Source organism: Impatiens glandulifera, chromosome 8 (genome assembly GCF_907164915.1).
Source record: "Impatiens glandulifera chromosome 8, dImpGla2.1, whole genome shotgun sequence".
Lineage (NCBI taxonomy): Eukaryota > Viridiplantae > Streptophyta > Magnoliopsida > Ericales > Balsaminaceae > Impatiens > Impatiens glandulifera.
The window spans coordinates 6,756,564-6,779,338 of NC_061869.1; the positions used below are offsets into that span (position 1 = coordinate 6,756,564).

The window sequence follows — 22,775 nt, forward strand, 5'->3', positions numbered from 1 at the left end:
GAAATTAAAATTTTAATTTCAATTCCAATTTCACTCATCTTATTTTTTTTTTAATTTAATTATAATTAAATATTATTTCATCATTTTTATCTATCGGATCACTTAATCTATTCACTCAAATACTATATATTTTAAAAAAAAATAAAAATTTATTTTTTCATTATATATACTTTAGAATATTTTATCAAAAAATCAGCATTACTCAATTTTTTAAAAAAATAATTTGAGTTTATTAAATCCACTTAATTTACTCAACCATTTAAAACTTAATATCCACTTCAATAGTAATATAATATGGATTCAAACTTTCAGATGCTGACAATAGAATTTATAGATTTCACATAACCATATATATAACTTAACCAACATTCAAATTTTAATTACAATTTATAGATTTCACATAAATAACGGATTATAACTGCCTAATAAAATATAATATTAAAGAAACACTATTTTTAAATAAAATTTAATAATTTTGTACAGGAGATTAAACTTTTTTTAATCTCATTGTTTCAAAATAGTATGATTACAATATATATACATGTATAAAGTTTCGATTATTTCGCAACTTGATTGACACATGAAAAAATTGAAGATATTTTCGTAAAGATTTATACATGTAAAACATTTTGATTATTTGGCAACCTTATTCAAAAACACCTGATTCAAAAACAAATAATTTGAGGATAGTGTGAAGAAGGTAATCAAAAGTTTATTTGTGCAATCGAGTAGAAATCGTGAAAGGAGTTGTGAAGTAAGAAATAATTTAAAAAAAAATATTCTTCATTTACAAACGTAACAAATTAATTTTAAAAAAATATCATATCAAAATAGGAAGACGAATATTTCATAATTTGAGACAAAGTTTATAAAAAAGAATACGGTGATAATTCAAATAACATTCAATAATGATCTAAATTCTAGCTTCAAATTATTCAATTTCAAACTTTAAATCCCCAATTTGTAAAAATCACCCAAGTTAGAATCTCAAATATTAGTAGTTTATTATAAATTTTCACGACACTTATATATCGATTTTATTTATTTTAACTAATTAAAAAAATAAAGAAAAATGACACAAATTATAAAAGCAGTACATCATTGTCTTTTTTTATATAAATAATTTATGTCTTATAGATAAAGTAGTATGAGGGGCATGTCTATTTATTATGGATAAAATCTATATTTAATTAACTAATTATTTAAAATCTTTATTAATTTCATAATATAAGAAATTATATACAAAGAAAAGGGATGAAGCTGTACATTTGATAATAACGTTAATAATTTTATTTTATTTTATTATCAGAAATTAAATGAGATATATTAGTTTCTATAGGGTATAAAAAGCTCAAACAAGCCTGCATATATATATATAATAACAAAGCATACAATAAACTACAAGCTGCTTTAAATCCTAATAGAACAAATAAAAGCTTAAATCTATCTAACAAAAACCCTACAAAAGATCGAGAAATAAGCCAAATACCTGGAAAAATCCTCTCGAGACGTCGCAGATTCTGAAATTATGCTTGCAAGTTTATAAAAAAACCATCGATTTCGCACTCAATTCCCAGCAGAACCTTGCGATTTTTCACTCAATGTATCAGATTTTGTAGCTTGGCCATGAACTAACCGCTAGTTATCGTATTTCTAAGAAACTTCGGGCCCTTCTCACAATCCAAGGATCATACTCTCCGATATGTAACCACATTTAACATACATGTCTATAACCGCATTTACAAGTTGTCTATTGTTTCTCAAATTCTGAGTTTTCAAAATAAATCCATGCAACGATCTACCAACAGATAACTCGGTCATTTCACCACATAGAGAAACAAGTATCATAAAGGTTATTAAGCTCGGCTCAGATCCATCATCTAGCATTTCATTAAACACTTTAAACGCTTCTTCACGATTACCATTCTTAACATGCCCATTAATCAAACTGTTCCACGAAACCGTGTTTCTAATCTTCATACTGTTGAATACCTTAATTGCAGAAGTAATATCACTAAATTTCGAGTACATATCGACAACTGCAGTCGAGACGAAGATGTTAGACTCGTAACAGTTTCTCAAAATATACGCGTGGATTTCCTTCCCTTGGGTTAACGCGTTTAGATCAGCACAAGCGGCGAGAATACTGGAAATGGTGATTGAATTCAGAGTTATCGTAGAATATGATTGTAGGATTATGAATGACCTCAAAGCTTCATAGCTAAGACCAGATTGCTGAAATCCTGAAATTAAAATGTTGAATGAAACAATGGTTGGGGTTATCTTGGATAGTAAGTCGTAGGCTTCATTCTTTTTTCGATCTTTTGCATACCCATAAAGTATTGTGTTATACGAAATCTCATCTGGCACCAAACCGCTCTCTCGCATTGATGTAATAAGTTCCAATGCAATGTCCATTTTACCCCTGTCAACATGGGTTGCAATGATCTCATTCCATAAGGCAGTGTTTTTGTTCTTTGTTTGAGTAAACACTTTCTCAGTACAATCGAAAGCTCCACATTTTGAATACATATTCATCAGAGAACCTGCCACAAGAATGTTCCCATTAAGGTTTTTTTTAATAGCATATCCATGAATAGCTCTACCTAGGGGAAGTTCACAGGCGGGTAAGACACCCACAACTGTCACGGAATTAGGATTCTCTGGGAAATGCAGCATTTTCGAAAACATATCTAATGCCTGTTCGAAACATCCAGTTTGAACAAAACCTGAAATAATTCCATTCCAAGAAGCTACATTTGGATTGAAACAATTCAAATATATAATAGCCGATTCAATCTCTCCATTTCTAGCGAAACCGGATACTAGAGCATTCCAAGTTATTATATCAGGATTCACTCCACACAACTGCATTTCGCGAAAAGAATTTTCTGCCTCCTCCACTAATCCTATGTTCATATAAGATGAAATTAGAGTAGACCACGACACTACATCCTTCTCCTGAATATAATCAAACAAGTTTCTCAAATATATCATATCGAAACAGTTACCATAGAAATTCAAAAGTGCATTTCCCACAACAATATCCCTTTCCAATTGCATCCTAACAGCATACCCATGGATCATCTTACCATATTTCAAGAATCGAACTGCTGAACAAGCTTTTAAGAGCGTTGGCACAAGATATTTATCTGGAAATATACCATCACGAATCATCAAACCTAAAAGCGAGAAAACCTCCTCCCATCTTTCAGACCTGCAATATGACCTTATCAAAGTAGAATAACCAGGTACAGTTCTATCGCGAATTTCATCAAACAACTTATGGGCATCGTTCGTTAGCTCTGTTGCATCCAATTGCCTATTATGAAACCCCCTGTAAAACTCGCAATTCAATGAAACCAACTTTACATTCCTTCTATCATATCTATTTCCATTTCCATTTCCTCCAAAGGTATGTCGTGTCCTGCACAATGGTTATTAGTTAAAAAAAACATCTAGTTTGAAGAACAAAATCAAAATTCAATTGCATAACTAATAATCTACTTACCTATTCTGCTAAACCAAAAGACTTAACATTTATCTACTCATAACATAAACCCTATTCGCATTCTCTTTGCATGACATCCTTCATTCAAAATCCTACTGTAATTTGTTATATGCAGCTACAAGAAATTAGAGAAAACCTGCAAACTTTCTTCCGGTGTTGGGTTGCAAGCGAATCTATCCGTGAAAGTGAAAGACAGAATCTTTTTCTGTCCATCAAACTGGAGCTACAGCCGACCATATTTTCCGCCGCATGGCAAGGATTAAAGTGGACAGCAATAGCAGGAGTCGCCATCGATTCTCCTCTGCTTAAACGTGTTTATAGAGCGAAGAAATCTGACGAGAAACAGAGGACTGTGGTAGTCTTTGTTAGAAGACGGTCTTCGTGTTCGTGCCTTTGAGAAAAGACGAACCTAATCGGAATCTCCCCCCCGACCAATACACTCTGGAAGTTCCGGCAGGCGGCAACTGTTATCTTCTTCTGTAAGTCCTAAATTGGCTTGTTAATAAAATGGATGCACAAATTTGAATATTTTATCAAAGTTTATGTCTCGATTTTAAATTTATCTAGAATGAGAATGAGAATTAAAATTAAAATTGGAATTTTACAAATTACAATTCTTGTGTTTGAAAGTATAATTCAAAATTCATTTTAAAAAGAATATAATAAAATAATTTGAATATATATTATTAAAATATTATACAACTTGAAAGTAAGAGTGTCAAAAGTTTGGTACAAGATCTTGATTCTTAATAATAAAAAATAAAAATTTCAGTTTAAAATATTAACTTCCTAAATTATAATATTATATATTATCGACATTTTAACTCACTGACTTAAAAAAAAAAATGTAAAATTGAGATGTTAACTTAATAGTTAAAAAATATATATATCGATTCAAAATGTTAACAAAAATATATATCGAATATTTTAAAATTCAAAATATAAAATTATCGATTAAACACGTCTATCATGTTGTAAATGATAAAAAAATTTGTTTGAAAAAATATAAAATAAATAAATAAATATTAAAATTACAATTTCGAGATAAAAATACTAGAACGAAAATTATAAAATTACACTTTTTAATTCTATTAAAAATCAAATTTCAATTTTTAATTTAAAACGGTGTTTCAAACCTAAGAATTGAAAATGACCCAATTTAAATTCAAAGTTGTTAAACATACTCTAAGGTATTTTTTAATATATACATTCTAATTATTAATACAAAAGGAGAGGGAAAGAAGTAGTAGTTCACTTATACTATTGTAATAAAGTTTGTAAATATATAACAATTATTGGAAGATTCATTTTCCCTTTAGTAAATGCTTATTTGTTGCTTGTATATTTGAAATTGTTATTTTGCCGGTAAGTTTGTAGATAATAGACCAAAGAAAAATGTCAAATTAACTTAATATTCAATATATTTAATATGAGGGTGGTATGACTCATGTATGAGTCATAAAGTATAGAGCCGTCAATTTGGGTTAGACCAGTTCGGTTGATCCGTCTCATCAAACAATTTAGACAGATTTGATTGAAAAGATTTGATTGAAATATTAGCAACCTATTTGGAGGTGAGTCTACACAGGCCAGTCCGTTCGGGTCATAGGCCTAGGCAGGTCGGGCTTGGATTGGCCCGCGGGTTGACAAAAAAAATCTAATTTGATTTATAGTCTTATAAGCATATGCTGCATAGCCCTAGTTTTTTTCTCTCTCAGGCAGCACTACATCAATCAATACCCAATACTTCGTCATAGATTTTTCTCTCCTTGAAAAAGACGATGAAAGAGAAGGATTTGACATAAATTATATCTCGATTGATAATATTTAAAGAATGTTGACTTTATTGAAATTTCTATTTTTTGAATTTTTCAAATTTTAGTTAATTTGTTGAATTATTTGATCAATTAATATGTAACATAGATAAGACTCTTATTTGGTGTGTATTGAACTCTTATTTTCTAGAACTAATAATGATTTTTATCTAATTTTATTTGTAGTGAGACAATTCGCGGGCTGGCCCGTCTAACTCACAACCGACCTTGGGTTGGGTTAGAAATTTTCAGCCCGCCGAGATGGTGGACCGACACGCCGTTGACTCGTCAAATTATGAGTTTTGATGAGTTTTGATGAGTAGACCCGCCCCGCCATAGGTTGACCCGTCTGACCGCTCTAATAAAATATAACTATATAACATAGTGAAAAATAACTTTATTGAAAAAATAAATCTAATAATTTATTATCGTAATTTTAATATATTTATTATTCAATATAAAAAATATTAATTAATAGATATATCAACTTAATTTTTATATTTTATAACAAAACAGTTATTATTATATTTAGTACTTAATTTTATTTTATTAATTAGTTTAAAATAGGTCAAAATATGAATTATCAGATTTATAAAGTTGAATATCTAAAACTTATTAAACAAACCTTCAACGTTGTAGGAATATATTTAATTTTTTTTGGTTACTTCTAAATAACTTAATAAATAATGTTTTAATGTTTTTATTGTTTGATTAGTTTTTTAACTTAAATAAATTATTTTTATGAGTTTTTAATGTTTGATTAGTGTTTTATTGTTTAATAAAAAAATATTGATTTTTTAAAAATGGTCCATGAATATAAAAAAAATGATAAGTATCGTTTAAGTGTCGCTAAAATATGATAAAAATCGTTTAAACAAAATGACAAATCATTACATAAAAATAAAAAAATAAAAAAGAATACAAACGTGTTACCCAATAGACCAATAGACTATTGAAACTGTGGATTCTTAAGAAAAAAACAATTAAACTTAAGAGATCAAAATGTCATATGTTCGATTTCCACTAGAAACGTTTTAGATGAAAACAAAGTGTTATGCATGTGAGGTGTCATACTAGTTCTTCTTAATTTAAAAACAACAAATCCTCTCCCTACTATATCATAAATGATACGCATAAAATAAATAGGTTAATTGAAGTGATTTTTTTACCACTATATAGTTCATAAAGAAATAATTGAGATAGTTTACTCAAATCTGTATGTTAGTAACGGACAATAATATATTTCAATTCAAATTTAAAGTGTCTTAGTGATACACATGATTATTTGAAAAAGGTACATGAAGTGATACACATTATTATTCCAATATGAACATTATTTGTATATCTAAAGTTGTTCATATATATATTCAACAAGAAGTTATACCAATTTTCAAGCATTCAAAGAGGAGAGGAGTGGAGGAGTATCGGAGTAATTCCAAGAAAAACGTGCAATATCGCTACCATATCTTTCACCCTTGACAGCATCTCCCGACGCGATAGCTTCGAGCTCAGCCATCTCTTCATTCGTTAGCTTCACCTCGAGAGCTCCAATGTTCTCATTGAAGTTATCAATCTTGGTTGTCCCTGGAATAGGACAAACATCATTACCTTGGTGATGAACCCATGCCAATGCCAACTGACCAGGCGTGCACCCCTTTCTCATCGCTATTTCATTAACCCGATCAAACACAACCTTATTGTGTTTCAAATTCTCAGGTTGAAACCTTGGTAGGTACTGCAATTATCATTATACATAGAATTTTACTATCCAAAACCAAACAAAATCAATCAAAGAAGAAGAAATATTGTGTACAAACCTTTCTGAAATCATGAGTTTCAAAATGATCAACAATCTTTGGACCTGATGAAAAGAAACCTCTTCCCAATGGGCTGTAAGCAACAATCCCAATTCCGAGCTCTCTGTGAGAGGAACAATTCACACTAAGAAACAGATGAAGCAAAACTAGTATAATCAAAATGTTTGATCAATCTTATCCATCGATAGAACTACCTGCAAGTTGGAATGATATCTTCCTCGACATCTCTTGTCCACAAAGACCATTCAAGCTGTATAGCCGAGATTGGATGAACTGCATGAGCTCTTCTAATCGTCGAAGCTGATGCCTCAGACAAACCTACATACTTAATCTTCCCTTCTTCCACCAACTTCTTCAATTCTCCCATCTGTCAATTCAATCTCATTTCAGATTTCAGAATTCAAAAACAATAACAAGAAAGGATGAATACGAACAGTGATTTCAATAGGAATGCGAGTGTCAATACGATGCTGATAATACAGATCAATGCAATCGATTTCAAGCCTCTTCAAGCTCGCTTCACAAGCATTCCGCACAAAGGCTGGATCTCCCTTGATCTCTATCTTACCATCTGCAACATGGGCACCAAATTTTGTTGCCAATTCTACTTTCTCTCTTATACATGAACTCTTTAGAGACTGAAATCAGAATACCCATATGCTCAAAATCAGATTGACATAGAACATGAGAATGTTATATATATAATACCTTGCCGAGTAGGATTTCATTAGTGTGAGGACCGTAAATATCGGAGGTGTCGAGGAAGGTGACTCCAGTGTGAATTGCGTGATGAATAAGCTTGATCAGTAGTTTTCAGACATTCCCATGCATCCTAGACCTTGCTGAGATACTTCAAGGCCTTGTGAACCTAACTTAATTCTCCCAACTAGTTTCGTCATTTCTATCTGAGTTTGTGATTGGAATTGAAATTAGAATTAGAATTGGAATTTGAAACGAAGAAGGCAGATCAGTGGAGTATTTATCAGCTGAGAATGGTGATATTGTTGAATAGAAATGGAAAGAGTAATAGTCGCTGAAAATATGTCATGGCCTAAGTCATGGATACTTATACGTCATGGCCTAAGTAATTCATATTTTTTTCTCAAAAACTCTCCATATTATAATAAATAAATAAATAAACTTATATAAATCACATATTTAACTTTAACAACTAATCCAAAGTCATGACCTAAAATTTATGATAATTCAAACTTTGATATTTTTTCTTTTTTAAGTTGAATTAACTAATGGGATATCGGTCACAAATAAAATATTAAAAAAAATCTTAGTTTAATGTTACAGGTTCTTGAATCTTTAAATCATTTATAAAAAAAAAAAAAATTGAGTAAATATATATATTTTTTCGCAAATGATTTGTGTTTTCGCAAACACCAAACATATGTTATTATAACAATTCAGATTATTAATTTACGGGTAAATTTAAAACTATTAAATTTAAAAATAATATATAATTTTGAATTGTATTCATAGTATAAATATTATTATTACTTTAAATAATGTGATATTTTTTTAAAATATTATTTTCATTGTGTTAAAATATAATTAATTATTAAACGTGAATAAATGATTAGTGATATTTTTCTTTTATAATATTTTTAATTAGTAATAAAAATTTCAAACTCTCTTAAAAAAAATTAATTAATTAAGGAGAACAACTTTATTAGTGCCTACATAATTAGTGGAATAAAATAAAAAATTGTTATCTACTCACTAATTCAGTTTTGAAAATATTAATGGGTCGAAATAAAAAAGAAAAGATCTAGTCGGAAAAAAACCAATTGTTTTCGACGAACCATCCTAATTCGAAGAAACCATCTCTTAGATTTTTAGGTATTGATCTTCAATGTTTAGAATAAGAATTTAATTCGAATATTTAGAATATGAAAATTGAATTTATATTAATTCGGATATTTAAATTGGTGACAAAATTTCTTCAAGTATATAACTGGATTTAACTCTATTTGATCAGATAAATAGATAAATATGTTATTTTTCACAAAATAATTTTCATTAATTTTTTTTTGTTATCTTAATTAACTGGTGGCATTAATTTACTGGCTGCCCTTCAACTGATCTTGACTCCGACATTTTAGTTAGAAAAAAACAAATTTCTTTAATTTTCTCATCTCATTGTTATTTCTATTCCACCTAAATTTGCATCTTCATGGGAATGTTTTTTAGGGGCATTTCGCAATTTTCGCATCTTCTTCTCCATTCATTCCATCTCTCCCTTGTCTGTCTGTCTGTCTACCCCCAGAACAAGAACATAGATCTTTGAATTGATCAGATCCTGCCTCCTTCATTCTTCATTTTCATTGAATTCAATCCATTTCCGCACCAAACTAACATGAAGAAGGCGTTTGATCAAACGTTTCGAGACATGTAAGCTTAACATTATTGTTTGATCTAATCAAACAATACTAAATATTTTAACTTCTTTTACTTTCTATTATAATCATAAAAATGCAGCAAAAGAGAGGTTAACAAGAAGGTCCTTAAAGTTCCTGGTATAGAACAGAAGGTAGGTTTCAACTTTTAACATGTTTTCCAATAATAGTGTCAAATATATCGAAGAATTATCGATCCATATGGGTAAATTTCAGGTTCTTGATGCTACTAGCAATGAACCTTGGGGTCCTCATGGGTTACTTCTAGCTGATATTGCACAGGCTAGCAGAAACTAGTAAGCTCAATCTCTTCAATTATGATTTACATATTATCATCGAAAAAACATGACAAAGATTTCTTATTTTCAGTCACGAGTACAACATTATCATGTCAGTAATCTGGAAACGAGTCAATGACACCGGCAAGAACTGGCGTCATGTTTACAAGGTTTGTTTATATATAACAAAATCTAAGACCTTATCTGGATTCTCTTGTCGTAATATTTATTGTTTTGTTTTTCAGGCGTTGACTGTTCTGGAATATTTAATAGCCCATGGCATAGACCGGGTTGTTGATGAGATCAAAGAACATGTTCATCAGCTATCTGTAATTACTATTCTCTTATTTTTTCCTACATTTTTTAGGATTTTTCAAAATTCAAATGTTTCCATTTGTTAGACATTGTCAGACTTTCAATACGTCGATTCAAGCGGAAGGGACCAGGGAAACAACGTAAGGAAGAAATCTCAGTCCCTCGTCGTATTGGTCAATGATAAAGAGAGAATACAAGAAGCACGGCAAAAAGCAGCTTCTAACAGAGACAAGTAAGTGTAATTTCTGAACCAATCAGATTAATTAATCCAAACTATTTTAAAAATCAGTGATTAACCCACTTGGGTAAATACATAGGTTGCGGAGCTCGTCATTGGGAAATGTATATAGGTCAGGAAACGGAGGATATGGCGATGATGGTGATCGATATGGACGTTATGCAGATTCTGATGATTATCGTGGGAGAAGAAGCTATGAAGATGATGGTCAGTATTCAGCAAGGTGAGGAATGGGGTAATAAAATAGTTAAAATCAAACTACCATTTTAACATTTTACTATAGTAACCTCAGTTACTAACTTCTGTACACAGAGGAAGTGGTGCCAAAGCTGATGATCATTCTCATGAAGGAAGGTACATGCAATTATGTAGAACAATAAAGTTAACTGGAACGAATCTACAAGCATTGAAGTTAAATCATTTTTTATATTAAAACTGCTAATTTGTTTCTAGCAGTTACTTTCTTCTTCATCTTCAATATAAAGGAGATGTAATACTTTGATAATACAGAGTCTACTACTTCTTTAGATTCGGATAAATTATTTTACTCTTTGTTCTTTCCTTTTCTGATAGGAGACTTGATCGAATGTATTCTGAGCAAAACCTTAGTGCTCCACCAAGTTATGAGGAAGCTATGGGTGAAGTACAAAGCCCTGTTCACAGTGAAAGGTAAATAATAGTAACGGTATTTTGGTAATTTGACCTACATAATTCGGTTTCTGATCGGAGAATATTATTATAATTCAATCTTTGAAGGGGTGAAGAACGAGTGTCTATTTCTAATAGAACAGCTAGTCCTAGAGTAAGTGAACATGTGCCTGTGACGCGATCATCGTCTGTCCCTGCCCCTATTTCTGCTTCTCTAGCTTTTTCAGATCCAGATGGAGATAGAAATGGTGATGATCGTCATGGTTCAGTAGATCCTGGTAAGTAAGAAACATACTTCCAGTTATGTGCTGGCTGTTATGTTCTTACTTTTCTATCTCGACTACCTTTTTTAGGTACCCCTGCCGCATCCTCAAATGGGGCTGAAATGGATTTTCTGGGCTCCTTGTCGGATGTGTTTTCATCTAATGCATTAGCAGTGGTCCCATCTACAGCCTATGAAGTTGATTCATCGTCAAATTCTGCATTTCTAGACTCATCAAAGTCACCATCTACTCACACTAATCAGGTTTACATTTTTATTCTAAATTATGATCATATCTATGGCAGTTTTCATCTGAATCTGGATTCAGATCTAAAAATAGAAAGGCTTTCCAAAAAGAAGCTATATCAAGGACTAAACTGGTTTAGTCCATTTGTGCTGCAGCAGCCTTATGATGATCCATTTGGTGATGGTCCTTTCAAAGCTCTTCCTCCTCCATCTACAGAAATAAACTCCCCTTCCAGTACTAACCAGAATTCTGAAACACCCAAGAAGAACTCTTTTTCCAACTTATCTTATGCATCAGCAGCATCTAATGTTCACAATGACTCACAGTTCTTACATCAAGATATTTCTAGTTCTAACCAGGATACAGATATTTTAGCAGATATTCTCCCATTATCTGGAGCAGGGTTCCCCCAGTCCAATTCTATTCCCGGTTTTCATTCACAGGATTGTCAACCCGCATCAATGGCAGGTTACCCTGCCGAAGGCGGACAAGTTACAGAAAGTCAAGGTTTTAGTCAGCCTATGTTTATGTCAGGATTTAATGATCGTAATCAATCTAGTCATCCTGGTTTCCCAGCTCAGAATGTTCAACATGGTTTATACACTGGTTTTGCCCCTCCAGGTGGGCAGCAGCAGCCGCCTGTTCAATTACATAATAATTATTATGGTAATACTCAACAGTCGGGAAGTTTACAAGCTCCGAATGCTGGTTTTCAACAATCACCAACTAGCCAATCATCATCAATGCAGTTTGGGAATCTTACACAAATAGTAGCTCCTCCAACACAACAACCTGTGAAGGACTTTGAAACAAAGTCTACAGTTTGGGCTGATACACTTAGCCGGGGTTTGGTCAACTTGAACATATCCGGACGTGAGTCCTTGAAAGCATTTCATTTCTCTCTATCTCTTCATCGTCTTGCATCATCTCACATGATTCTTTTTTTTTTCTGAAAGCAGCTAAAACAAATCCACTATCTGATATTGGAATTGATTTTGCGGCTATGAATCGGAAGGAGAAAAGGATGGAGAAGCCCACGACAACAAATGTGACGACAACCGTAACCATGGGGAAAGCCATGGGAACTGGTTCTGGAATGGGACGAGCTGGTGCGAATGGTCTTATGCCTCAATCAAGCCCCATGATGGGTTCGGGTTCGGGTTCAGGCATGGGTATGGGGATGGTGGCCAGACCGGGAATGGGGGTCAGACCAGGTATGGGTATGGATGGTTATGGAGGAATGAATCAACCTATGTCTCATATGGGGGGCATGGGGATGGGGATGAATGCACCTATGAATATGGGGATGGGGATGAATGCACCTATGAATATGGGGATGGGGATGAATGCACCTATGAATATGGGTATGGGAATGAATATGGGTATGGGGCAAGGACCTCATATGCAACCAACTGGGTTCCTTCCTAGAACTACAATGCCTGGTGGATATAATAATAATAATAATAACAATAATAATAATAATCCCACTATGGGTTCTGGTGGCTACATGCCTCAACAACCTTACGGTGGTGGTGGTTACCAATGAAATCCGTGTTTTTGTTAATATTTACTGGAAAATGGATTTAACTATGATGATGAACATGTAATATCAGTTGCTGCTCGTTTTTTAGCGAGCTTCAGCTATTCCTAGCCATGCCCATCTGAGCCTACGGGTTATGTTGGATTTTGATCAATCTCATTTTTATTTTTCATGATTCTTTCATGGTCATCCCATTGTATAATGTTAACAACATTCTTTGCATCAAAATTCTGGAATCCCAGTTCAACATGTAAGTTGAAGGCATCATCTAATAATAGTCACTCCAGAAATACCTGAATCCTATCACCCATTGTATCTTTGAAATCCAAAATCGCCTTGCCTCCTACCTCTAAAGAAGCATCATTCAACATTGCTTTAATGTTAACGCCTCCCAATGCTGCACACAAGATGGACATTGTAAATTTCCTTCTTTTTTTGGCTATTTAAATCGATAGTAAGCCTATTTGGAATCATGATCCAGAAAAATCTACAATTGTTATGTTTTTCAAAAATCACAATCACTATAAAATAATCTAGATTGTGATATAAAAAATAGTCTGGATCTTGATTTTTATACCAAATGAAACAAAAAATTACACTATAATCATGATGATGATTACAAAATATTGGATCATGATGTAGAAAACAATCTTATACCAAACCAAGAAAAATAAATTCACTTTCGATTTCACTTTGGCAATTATCCAATGTGACTGTGATTGTGAGATTGTGCATATGGCAGTTTCCAAATAGGCTCAGTTTCTGTTTTATCATAATAGCAAAAAAATGTACCTGGAACGATGTTTGTAAGTCCATCCAAAAATCCAGCCTGTGAAAGAAGCCATATATGTCAGAGAACTAATTGCTTTGTTTCAGTGGAAAAGATTTAGATGTATTAGGAATGTATATTTATTTCCATCTCGAATGAATACAAATGTTTGTTTGTATGCGCATGCAGATGTAGTAGAGTAGAAAACCAAATTATTTCTCCCTTAACAATTATAACCATAAACTAGCTGTACAATATTGATTCTGCCCCAACTTCTGCCGAAACCTAAGTTGATAGACATCATGAAATCAATTGGTATTACCAAAATATACTGACAACTTCAAGAAGCATGTAAAGTGTGTCATTTTAGTAAATAGTCCCAACTCTTGTTAACGCATTGTTTTTATCATACCAGTAAACATATATAACTAATGCATTAGTCTTTCGTATGACTTTATACATATTCTTGGGAAACACTTACTATTTTATATAGGGATCCGTTTTCACATAAAGAAAAGTTTGGGAACTAAATTTATTTAGTTTGAGACAGATTCAGAAACTTATTTATGTTTTTTTGTGTCAAACAGATCCAGAAATAGAAACAATAAGTGTTTCCAATTGGGGGATAATCAACTTACTGGAATTCGGATATCAAGCTTTTCAGAGCCATCACGTCCTGTAATCTTTACTCTCAAAGTTCTAGACCAGATCCCAGATAATGGAGCTCGTGAACCATCTGCATCATATTCATTGTAAACATCAGGAATTAGCACTTCAATAACCGGCTCTTCTATACTTCCATCTTTTTCCTCAGCATTGTCTTCGGCTCTCCCAACATTGTATTCATCACTGCTCACTGATAAATAACGGCACTTCTCAGGAAAGCTTGGTAGAAGGGGGAAAAACTACTCAAAATATTTGGTGATGCATTAAGATAACATATCTTTCTCAAAAAAATAAATATAATGAACACTAACAGAAACCAGAATATGCTATTTGCAAAACCAACAATTAACCATACATAAGAAAATTTATGACCTAAGCATGGCATCAACAAGGAAGATAACTTTTAGGCAATGTTTTGATGTGGGTAACTGAAATTATAACTATAATTCCAATTATATAAGAATTGAAATTCAATTATAATTCAATTTTTATGTTTGGAGAAATCATGAATTGCTATTCCAAAGTGGAAACGATGAAATTGTAACTTAAAAAATTATATACAATCAATTCCATTGTAATAGTTATAATTACAATTACAATTCCTTATTTTAAGTCATCAAACAAACAAAGTATTTAGAACTGGACCCCAAGTTCCAATTCTGCATGAACCAACCATCGGCTTATTGTCTCGGGCAGGACCCGATAATTGGGCTGCCCTAAGCATTCTCTTTTTTGGGGGGTTTGGGGGCTAATTTCTCTTTCCATTTTTAAAGAAAAATTAGAATAATATTCCTAGCTTGCTTTACTCCCGGGCCGGGCCTGATTGTCTCTAAGTCTTAAAATAATTGTGGGGAAAAGAAAGAACTATACTGACCTAACATGTAAAACACTCAAACAAGGAATCAGGCATTTACCCAATTAACACGAACATCCAATAAAATGGTAGTAATTTTGAATGAATTGGAATAATCTAATGCAATCTATATGTACCTATTTGAGGAGAAAGTGGGCCAATGTCAGTGACATATCGTTTCTCTTCCTTGTAGTAGGCATTGAATCCTAATATCTCCTTCATCTCCTCAAAGGAAGGCATGTCAGCAGGAGGAGGTATACGTCCTCCTTTGATTGCCTTCAGAGCATCCTGCACACAAAAATCACCAACTTGTGAGCAATAATATCCATAATCAAGTATCAGGAGACAAATAGAAGAATGCAAAGCAGTATTGACAAAGAAAAATATTCAGTAGAAATTGTTGTTCATGTTATCCCTACTGATAGTTAAATGTTGATTTGCTGAAATAACCCTTAATAAATAACTTTTGAAAGTCGACAATGCACATGCAAGGATAACCTGACATAAAATTTTATAAGTTAAACTACCATGTAAGAAGAGATGTTAGACCTGCATTGCTTGGATTGAAACGCCCACCAAGGAAAGAGGGTAAACTACCAGTTTATATCCAATACCATCAAGTTCCATAGGAGCCAGTATCGGTGTCTTTCCTCCTCCTTCAAGCATGTTTGCCTACAAAAGAAGATATCTAATTGTGAATAAGGTGTAGTATTATGCATTGTCAGTGTGGTAGTCATTATGAAAAAAGATGATACATCTTAAGTTCACAAAAAATATTGGATACATACAACAAAGAATAACCATATTCCCTGAAATGAATACATGACAGTACACTATGTGTCACATATATGCATAAGAACTTAGGTATGATTATATCACCAAATTTTCTTGCCATCACCCACCCACGTCCCACGGCTGCCTAAACGACCTTGGGAAGAAGGATACTATCCTCAAACAAGACACCTGCGTTTGCAGGCCCTGAATTATAGCAGTTGCTACTCAAGTAGCAAATTGTTAGTAATGCAGGGTTTTCTTACTGCAGACTTGGACTAGATGACTCCAATATAAAGGTAATAGAGACTACAAGATCTGGCTGCTAGCTAGTCAAAAAGTCCACAATACCTTATCACAGTTTGAAGCATAGACTTCTTCTTGAAGCATGAAAATGCTCCTATATCTGGAATTCATATATCTTTCAGTTGAAACTAAAACGACTAGGTTCCTTTTGTAGTGTTAAGGCTAGAATCAACTTACCACCTGTCAAAAGAATAATAGTTCTGCAGCAGATCTAGGGTTTATAAGAGAAAAGAGAATATTATAGATGAGAAAGGAATAGCCTAAGCTAGAGGAAGATTAGTTTTGTCTTTCAACAGATAACATCTGATACTTATTACCCTAACTATTCCTCTATTTATAATAAAGCTAACAATATCTAACTAACTAGAATTCTGCTAATGGGATAAGTCCGTCCCATCAAGGCCTATGTCCATTACAATTACAAGTTGTCAAGTTCCTAATGAATTACTGAATCACTAATAGACCTTTTTAATCATCATACATGAACTATCTTGTTTCACATATGATCCGTAATTGCTACAATAAAAAATAAAACCATGGAAAAAATCCAAGATTTAATGATAAAAATATTTCCTATTTGATTGAGTTAATTATTAACATGTTGATACTCCCTGTTGGCCATATACAAGGAAGATAATTTCAGTTCATAAATGATAAGGAAAAGAACATGGTTTTGAACCATTCTACACACATCATCAAGCCGAGCCAATTTTCACTTACCATTTTTGGAACTAGTGGAGAAACTTCACAAAATGCTTGCATTTCCTCCCTTGAAGCAAGTGCATCAATGAAAAGAACATCTGCTCCTGCATCGGCAAATGCCCGTGATCTCCATAGTGATTCCTCAAATGATATTGCTTGACGGGAATCTGTTCTTGCCACAATAACAATGTCAGAGCCACTCTCCCTTCGAGCATCAACAGCAGCTTTAATCCTCATCACTGCTTCCGCTCTAGACACTACAGTTCTTCCTTGTGTGTGACCGCATGCTTTGGGAGACACCTTACATACAAAAAATTCAAGAAATAATAATTCAAATTGCAGAAGACCAATAAACCCAATAATCATACTAAACAATAATAGTCCAACAGTATCTACGTGATGAGAATCTAGCCTTCTTCGTGCCCTGTTTCTTCCCTTGTTCTTCTTCTTTTTATTCTAATGAAAAAAAAAATAACAACTACTTCATCTTGAAACAAACCTGATCCTCGAGAATAATGCCAGCAAAACCCGCTTTTATAAATCCTTTGACTGTTCTCTTAACATTCATGGCGTTACCATATCCATTATCACCATCACCTATGATAGGAATGGACACAGCTTGTGTAATTTGACTCCCTTGATCCAACATCTCCCCATAAGAAACAAATCCAGTATCTGGCAAGGCCAATCTTGAAGCTGATATTCCAAATCCTAACCAAACATTATATATAAGTTAGGGCTAAATTTATGAAAATCTCAAATCAACTAGCAACAAAATCCCAAGTTTCACACCACCCAGATAGCCCAGTGGTAAGACTCGGGTTTAAGAGACCAAGAGGGAATCGCTTTGAATTTTTTAATTCCCCAAAAAATCCCAAGTTTCAACTCCCATTTATCAACCAAATATGTATCCCAACTTAGTAAACTAACCAGGCCTATAATCATATTGTGAAATCTAATTCATCAACATTATGCACTCACTCTTCAGAAGTAACTATTCATGAATAAGAATAATACCAGTAGTGAAGCAGAAATCAAATCCAGCTTGCTCAACAAGTTTTGCACTGAGAGCATCGAAACAAGCAGGACCTTGATGAATACCAGGAGATTCAAGAATTCGCCGCAATGCCTTAGCAGGAGAATCAAATTGAGTTGATTTATCGATACTATAGCTGGCTAAGATAGGTTGAAAGACATGTTTAGTTGGGTAAAGACGCTTGCCGGGTTTGATTGCCGATTTGAGAGCTGACACATTGAGCAAAGGAATGGATCGTCGTTCCAAAATTGAGCAAGTTCTGTAATTTGGAATCTTTGATGGACGAAGGAGATCCCCATCATTTAGTGAAGAGACGATGACAGATCCTCTTGCGGTCGTTGATAGTACTGATAGCTTCATGTTCGCTTTCTCGACTCCGACAGTCCACTGTTGGATGGTACAAGGAAAGGAAGGACAATTATTATCGGCCCACGGTTTCGGCGGTTTTTCCAACGGATGATATTTGTATCAGTCCGAATATATATTTAAATAAATATATATCTTAGAATATAATATAAAAAATACATGCAAAATAAAAATAAAAATAAAAAAATTAGTTCGAACTTTAAATTTAAATTATGTATATTACAATTTTAATTATTTAAGTATTTTCTTATATCAACCTAACTTATATTTTTCAAATGTATAATTTTTTATTAAGTTGGTAAATAAAATAATATTTATAAACGTTTTATTCATATTTTTTAAAAATATAGTATTTTTGAGACGTGTCGAATGTGATTTTGGTAACTAAAATAATTTTTTATTAGAGAAAATTCAAAAAAAATTAAATATTGTGTTGACTATTCAAAAATTATGAAAATCTATTATTGAACGATGTAAGAATAATTTACGATAATTTATATGTTGTTTGATTTTGTAAAAATAGACATTTATCATTACTATTTGTAAAGTGTAATATGCCATGTGTTATTTCGTTTGGAAGAAAAATTTAAATGAATAAAATTTAAAATTTGAGTAGGTAAAAATAGAATGGGATAGTAAATGCACTCTTAAAACCCAGCTAATAAATCATTATTTTATACCAATAAAATTTATTTTACTTTTTTATTAGTATATCAACCCTAAAAAAAAATATCATAAGTAGGCTCATGCTGAGATTAAGTTTTCTTCGACTTCACACAAATTAATAAATTTTATATTATATATATTATTGTATAGTATAAAATATATGATTATAACTATAAGCTAAGATCTAAAAGGCTAAGAGAAATAAACAAATTAAGAACTAAATTGAAAATAAAACACAACTCAAAATCTAAACATATCAAAAAAAAAGAGAACTAAAAACTATTTTATCGTCATGGAGAAACTATCATCCAAAGTTGCTTATCTCGAGCTTCTCATTCCATCTTCAACATCCCGACATTTCATTATTTCATTCTCTATATTAGTATCATCACCGGGGTTTTCATCTTCTTTGTCACCACTAATAAAAAAAAACACATGTAACAAGCTTATAAATAGATAATACAACTAACAAACAAAATGATGGCGAAAGTAAAAATCCTACCCGGAGTACACCACAAGCCCAATGGCCACAGCCGCAAAGGCAATGAAATAGATCCAATCAACCTTGACCGAAACAATATAAACACACTAGATCAATCCAAAAGATCTTAACAAGTAGAGATATCAATACTCTTATAGTTCTAGCTATCCATACCTTTTGATGGTATGCAAATATGCGAATCAAAACAGTCCACATATCTGATGTCAGTAAAGAAAGATTAAGCATCGTCGATCCATTGTTCTGAAACCAAAACAGAATTTAAAAAAAAAAACTCTTCTTGATGAAAAAATAAAAAGATCAATGGCTATGCTTGATTTTACATGCACACCTTTAATAATATGGGAACAAACGAGTAAAACATAAACATTGCCAGCGAAAATCCAATGAATGGAATCACCTGGAATCATCAAACATGTTAAAGTCATATTCAGAGGAAAAAAAGTATTTGAAATCCAGGAGTGCACAAAGGTACTCACTGCACCAGTTGACCAATGGATAGATTTGAGCTCGTTACGCTCGAGTATGCCTCTGGAGAGAATGTTAAAAGACTACAAATCGTAGGAATGTAATGTAAAGAGTAAATGTAAAAGGGGAAAATTGATGTTAACATAGTTAAAATGGATACACTTGACAAGCACTGATAATAGCACCAAAAAGTCCCAACATTGCCATCAATTCGATTCTGTCTGTTTTCTTCACAAAGAACTCCTACATAGATCAAAGTACAACATAATAAAGAAAGTCATTATAATTGGCGATAGGGTACATGAGTAAATCACTAAGAAATTATTTGTTTTTACTTTAAATCAACATCTTTGAAGCAAGTTTTCATTTCCAAACACATTTTATACCAGAAACAATGAAAAGTTGTTGAAACAACTAAATACAAACGTGACACCCCGTCACCATTCTTCGAAGAATAACTTAATAAAGATTCGAGATTGTTCGACTACACTTACCTCACTGACATTAGTGATTGCATAAAGTGTAGCACCAGCAATTACAAGCATGTCTCCCTTAATTGGGTTGTTCCCCCCTAAATGCACCCAAACAACAGAAAAGGAAAAGTTAAATTTCACGAAAACAACTTTCGTAGACAAAGAAATTGGGAAAATGATAAACAAATTGATTACCTGAGTGGTCAGTGGCGTGGACATCGGAAAAAATGACCATGACAAGACCAGCCACACAGACGGCAACACCAACAAATTTCCTCCATTTGTATGATGTCTTCAAGAAAAACCAGGTAAGAAGTATGACACAAGGAATTGTCCAACAATCCAACAGCATAATGCTTGTTATCGAGGTGTACTGATATGCCTTCACCACTGTGTTCAACATATTATCAGGGTCAGCCAAGAATTAATAAACTGAAAACTCAGGCCTTGTTTGATATGGGTTATTTGAGATTAATTTCAAATAACCCACTGTACAATAACAAATCGACTCATCAAATCACATCATTTCTTTTTTTAGTAATTTTTTTCATTATGTTTTGAGTTTTCTTATATTGTTGCTCCTTGAGGGTTTTTTATTTAGCTGTTTCACTTGGTGTTGACAAGGATTTACAGGTTATTTATTACTGTACATATTATAATCTCATTGTTTTTGTTTTTCCCATGGTGCATGCGATCTTCGCAGTATCATGGATCTATGAAAAAGACATTAAATAAGACGATATTCAATAACTTGCATCAAATAAGGTTATGTTGAAATAACCAATTGGTTATTCAAATATCCCTAGATCAAACAAGACCTCAATCACCCATACAAGAGATACAAGAATTAGTTGAATCATTGTATGGGTTCAGGAACAAGGCCTCAATGCACCAAGATCAAGATTCAGGGGAGGGGCTAAACCTTAACCCATTAAATGAATTATTCGTAATACCGTAAAAGAATTATGAATAAGGAAGACATGCATACATACCAAGGAAATTGGCTTCTACATCCACCAAACCAAGCAAAATATAGTAATACCATCTTGTCTGCAGAAATCAAAATGTCAAGATTTTCCCCAAGAAAAAAACAATAAAATCTCCAAACAGAATTTCACTAGACAATAAAATCAAAACAATTATGAAGAAGCATTCAAATCATCAGCAGCTTTCAACCTGTAGAATTAAACTTTTCTCAAATTGATTTTCAAAAAAGCATAAAAAGTTCAGAAACCTGTCATGAAAATCCCAATTACACTCAACTATCACCACGAATTCAAATGCTAATCACGAACCTTAAGAGCTTTCCTTCTGTATAACAAGATGCTACCATAAACAATCGCCAAAAGCACATAATTCAGAAAAGACTGTGAAGTTGGAGCATCAATTCCTATAAGAACAAAACCAATAAGAAACAAACAAATGGGTATCTATCTATCTATCCTTCTATCAAATCCTAAACAAATCCCAAGTAAAATCATCAAAGAACTGAAACTAATTTGAGGGTTTCTCCTTAATACCTCTTCTAGCAAGTTCTGATGAAGAAAACCCAGTAGAAGTAATCAAAAGGGAAAGAAACTGTCCCAATCCAAGACCCAACAATGTCTTCTTCGTCCAGAATCTTTTAGATGTCTCGATTATAGTCATGATTCTTCCTTTCTCTGTAAATTAAGCTTAAACGATTGAAAAAGAGTGATGGGTAAGAGAGAATTTGAGTAGAGAAGAAGATCCGCTCTTTAATTGTATCTGAAATTCCGATTTTTTGGGGAGAAAAGATCACATTCAACAGAGCCATATGCGGAACTGAACAACATCTTATGAGATTTCAGAATTCTTTGTATACTATTACTATTCATTACTTTATAAATAAATATCGTTTTATTTGAAAAATTCTCAATCTTTTTACTTTTAGAACAAAAAAACACAACTCACCCCACCGCCAGTTCCATCCAACGGTATATTTTCACTTTTTTTTTCTCGTGCGGTTGCTTTATTTATGGAATAAAATTATGTTTATTTTGGAATTAATTTATTTAAAATAGATTAGTTTATTTTAAAAGTTTAGTCTTAAAAAAGAAAGGAAGTGAATAAAGTATTATATTATATTTAATTTAACTTACAC

General features: G+C 32.6%; 4 protein-coding genes and 1 pseudogene across 5 annotated transcripts; 1 reads left to right on the forward strand and 4 right to left on the reverse strand.

Moving 5' to 3' along the window:
• Positions 1-1,351: 1,351 nt before the first annotated feature.
• Positions 1,352-4,002, reverse strand: LOC124911464 (pentatricopeptide repeat-containing protein At1g19720-like). The gene is made up of 2 exons (XM_047451950.1): positions 3,648-4,002; positions 1,352-3,427 (listed from the first exon to the last, which is right to left on the reverse strand). The coding sequence occupies exons 1-2, from the start codon at positions 3,800-3,802 to the stop codon at positions 1,675-1,677; spliced, it is 1,908 nt and encodes a 635-aa protein (XP_047307906.1). The 5' UTR covers positions 3,803-4,002; the 3' UTR covers positions 1,352-1,674.
• Positions 4,003-6,608: 2,606 nt separating this feature from the next.
• Positions 6,609-8,053, reverse strand: LOC124912352 (annotated as a pseudogene).
• A 1,457-nt stretch (positions 8,054-9,510) lies between these two features.
• Positions 9,511-13,199, forward strand: LOC124912834 (clathrin interactor EPSIN 2). Its single transcript, XM_047453478.1, has 12 exons — positions 9,511-9,545; positions 9,633-9,684; positions 9,767-9,846; positions 9,920-9,998; positions 10,074-10,157; positions 10,230-10,375; positions 10,461-10,604; positions 10,694-10,735; positions 10,931-11,050; positions 11,138-11,307; positions 11,383-12,411; positions 12,498-13,199. The coding sequence occupies exons 1-12, from the start codon at positions 9,511-9,513 to the stop codon at positions 13,082-13,084; spliced, it is 2,568 nt and encodes an 855-aa protein (XP_047309434.1). The 3' UTR covers positions 13,085-13,199.
• Positions 13,200-13,263: 64 nt separating this feature from the next.
• Positions 13,264-18,620, reverse strand: LOC124911597 (2,3-dimethylmalate lyase). 2 transcript variants are annotated; one of them, XM_047452101.1, is made up of 8 exons: positions 18,163-18,620; positions 17,645-17,856; positions 17,164-17,445; positions 15,916-16,038; positions 15,504-15,654; positions 14,486-14,583; positions 13,871-13,907; positions 13,264-13,475 (listed from the first exon to the last, which is right to left on the reverse strand). In XM_047452101.1, exons 1-8 carry the CDS (start codon positions 18,539-18,541, stop codon positions 13,357-13,359), a joined length of 1,401 nt encoding a protein of 466 aa, XP_047308057.1. In that variant the 5' UTR covers positions 18,542-18,620; the 3' UTR covers positions 13,264-13,356. The 2 variants fall into 2 exon arrangements, with proteins under 2 accessions (XP_047308057.1, XP_047308056.1); XM_047452100.1 differs by having other exon boundaries at positions 14,486-14,703; positions 18,163-18,618.
• A 706-nt stretch (positions 18,621-19,326) lies between these two features.
• LOC124912239 (solute carrier family 35 member F1-like) lies at positions 19,327-22,474 on the reverse strand. Its single transcript, XM_047452806.1, has 11 exons — positions 22,174-22,474; positions 21,949-22,043; positions 21,646-21,703; positions 20,849-21,043; positions 20,675-20,751; positions 20,341-20,423; positions 20,192-20,243; positions 20,044-20,112; positions 19,869-19,955; positions 19,716-19,777; positions 19,327-19,631 (listed from the first exon to the last, which is right to left on the reverse strand). The coding sequence occupies exons 1-11, from the start codon at positions 22,298-22,300 to the stop codon at positions 19,532-19,534; spliced, it is 1,005 nt and encodes a 334-aa protein (XP_047308762.1). The 5' UTR covers positions 22,301-22,474; the 3' UTR covers positions 19,327-19,531.
• Positions 22,475-22,775: the final 301 nt, after the last annotated feature.

Bases quoted from the DNA above. Each gene is read 5' to 3' on its own strand.
- LOC124912834 (XM_047453478.1), top strand. From the start codon at position 9,511: ATGAAGAAGGCGTTTGATCAAACGTTTCGAGACAT. The intron at 9,999-10,073 runs GTTTGTTTATAT...TTTGTTTTTCAG, and splicing joins ACTGGCGTCATGTTTACAAG to GCGTTGACTGTTCTGGAATA. The intron at 10,736-10,930 runs GTACATGCAATT...AATTATTTTACT, and splicing joins GATCATTCTCATGAAGGAAG to CTTTGTTCTTTCCTTTTCTG.
- LOC124912239 (XM_047452806.1), bottom strand. From the start codon at position 22,300: ATGACTATAATCGAGACATCTAAAAGATTCTGGACGAAGAAGACATTG. The intron at 22,044-22,173 runs GTATTAAGGAGA...TTGTTCTTATAG, and splicing joins ATCAGAACTTGCTAGAAGAG to GAATTGATGCTCCAACTTCA. The intron at 19,632-19,715 runs GTAGGATTTTTA...TTTTTTTATTAG, and splicing joins GGGCTTGTGGTGTACTCCGG to TGGTGACAAAGAAGATGAAA.
- LOC124911464 (XM_047451950.1), bottom strand. From the start codon at position 3,802: ATGGCGACTCCTGCTATTGCTGTCCACTTTAATCCTTGCCATGCGGCG. The intron at 3,428-3,647 runs GTTTTCTCTAAT...ACCATTGTGCAG, and splicing joins CACCGGAAGAAAGTTTGCAG to GACACGACATACCTTTGGAG.
- LOC124911597 (XM_047452100.1), bottom strand. From the start codon at position 18,541: ATGAAGCTATCAGTACTATCAACGACCGCAAGAGGATCTGTCATCGTC. The intron at 15,655-15,915 runs GTCTAACATCTC...TTTTGTGTGCAG, and splicing joins TTTCAATCCAAGCAATGCAG to GATGCTCTGAAGGCAATCAA. The intron at 13,908-14,485 runs GTAAGTTGATTA...CTTCTTTCACAG, and splicing joins AGCTTGATATCCGAATTCCA to GCTGGATTTTTGGATGGACT.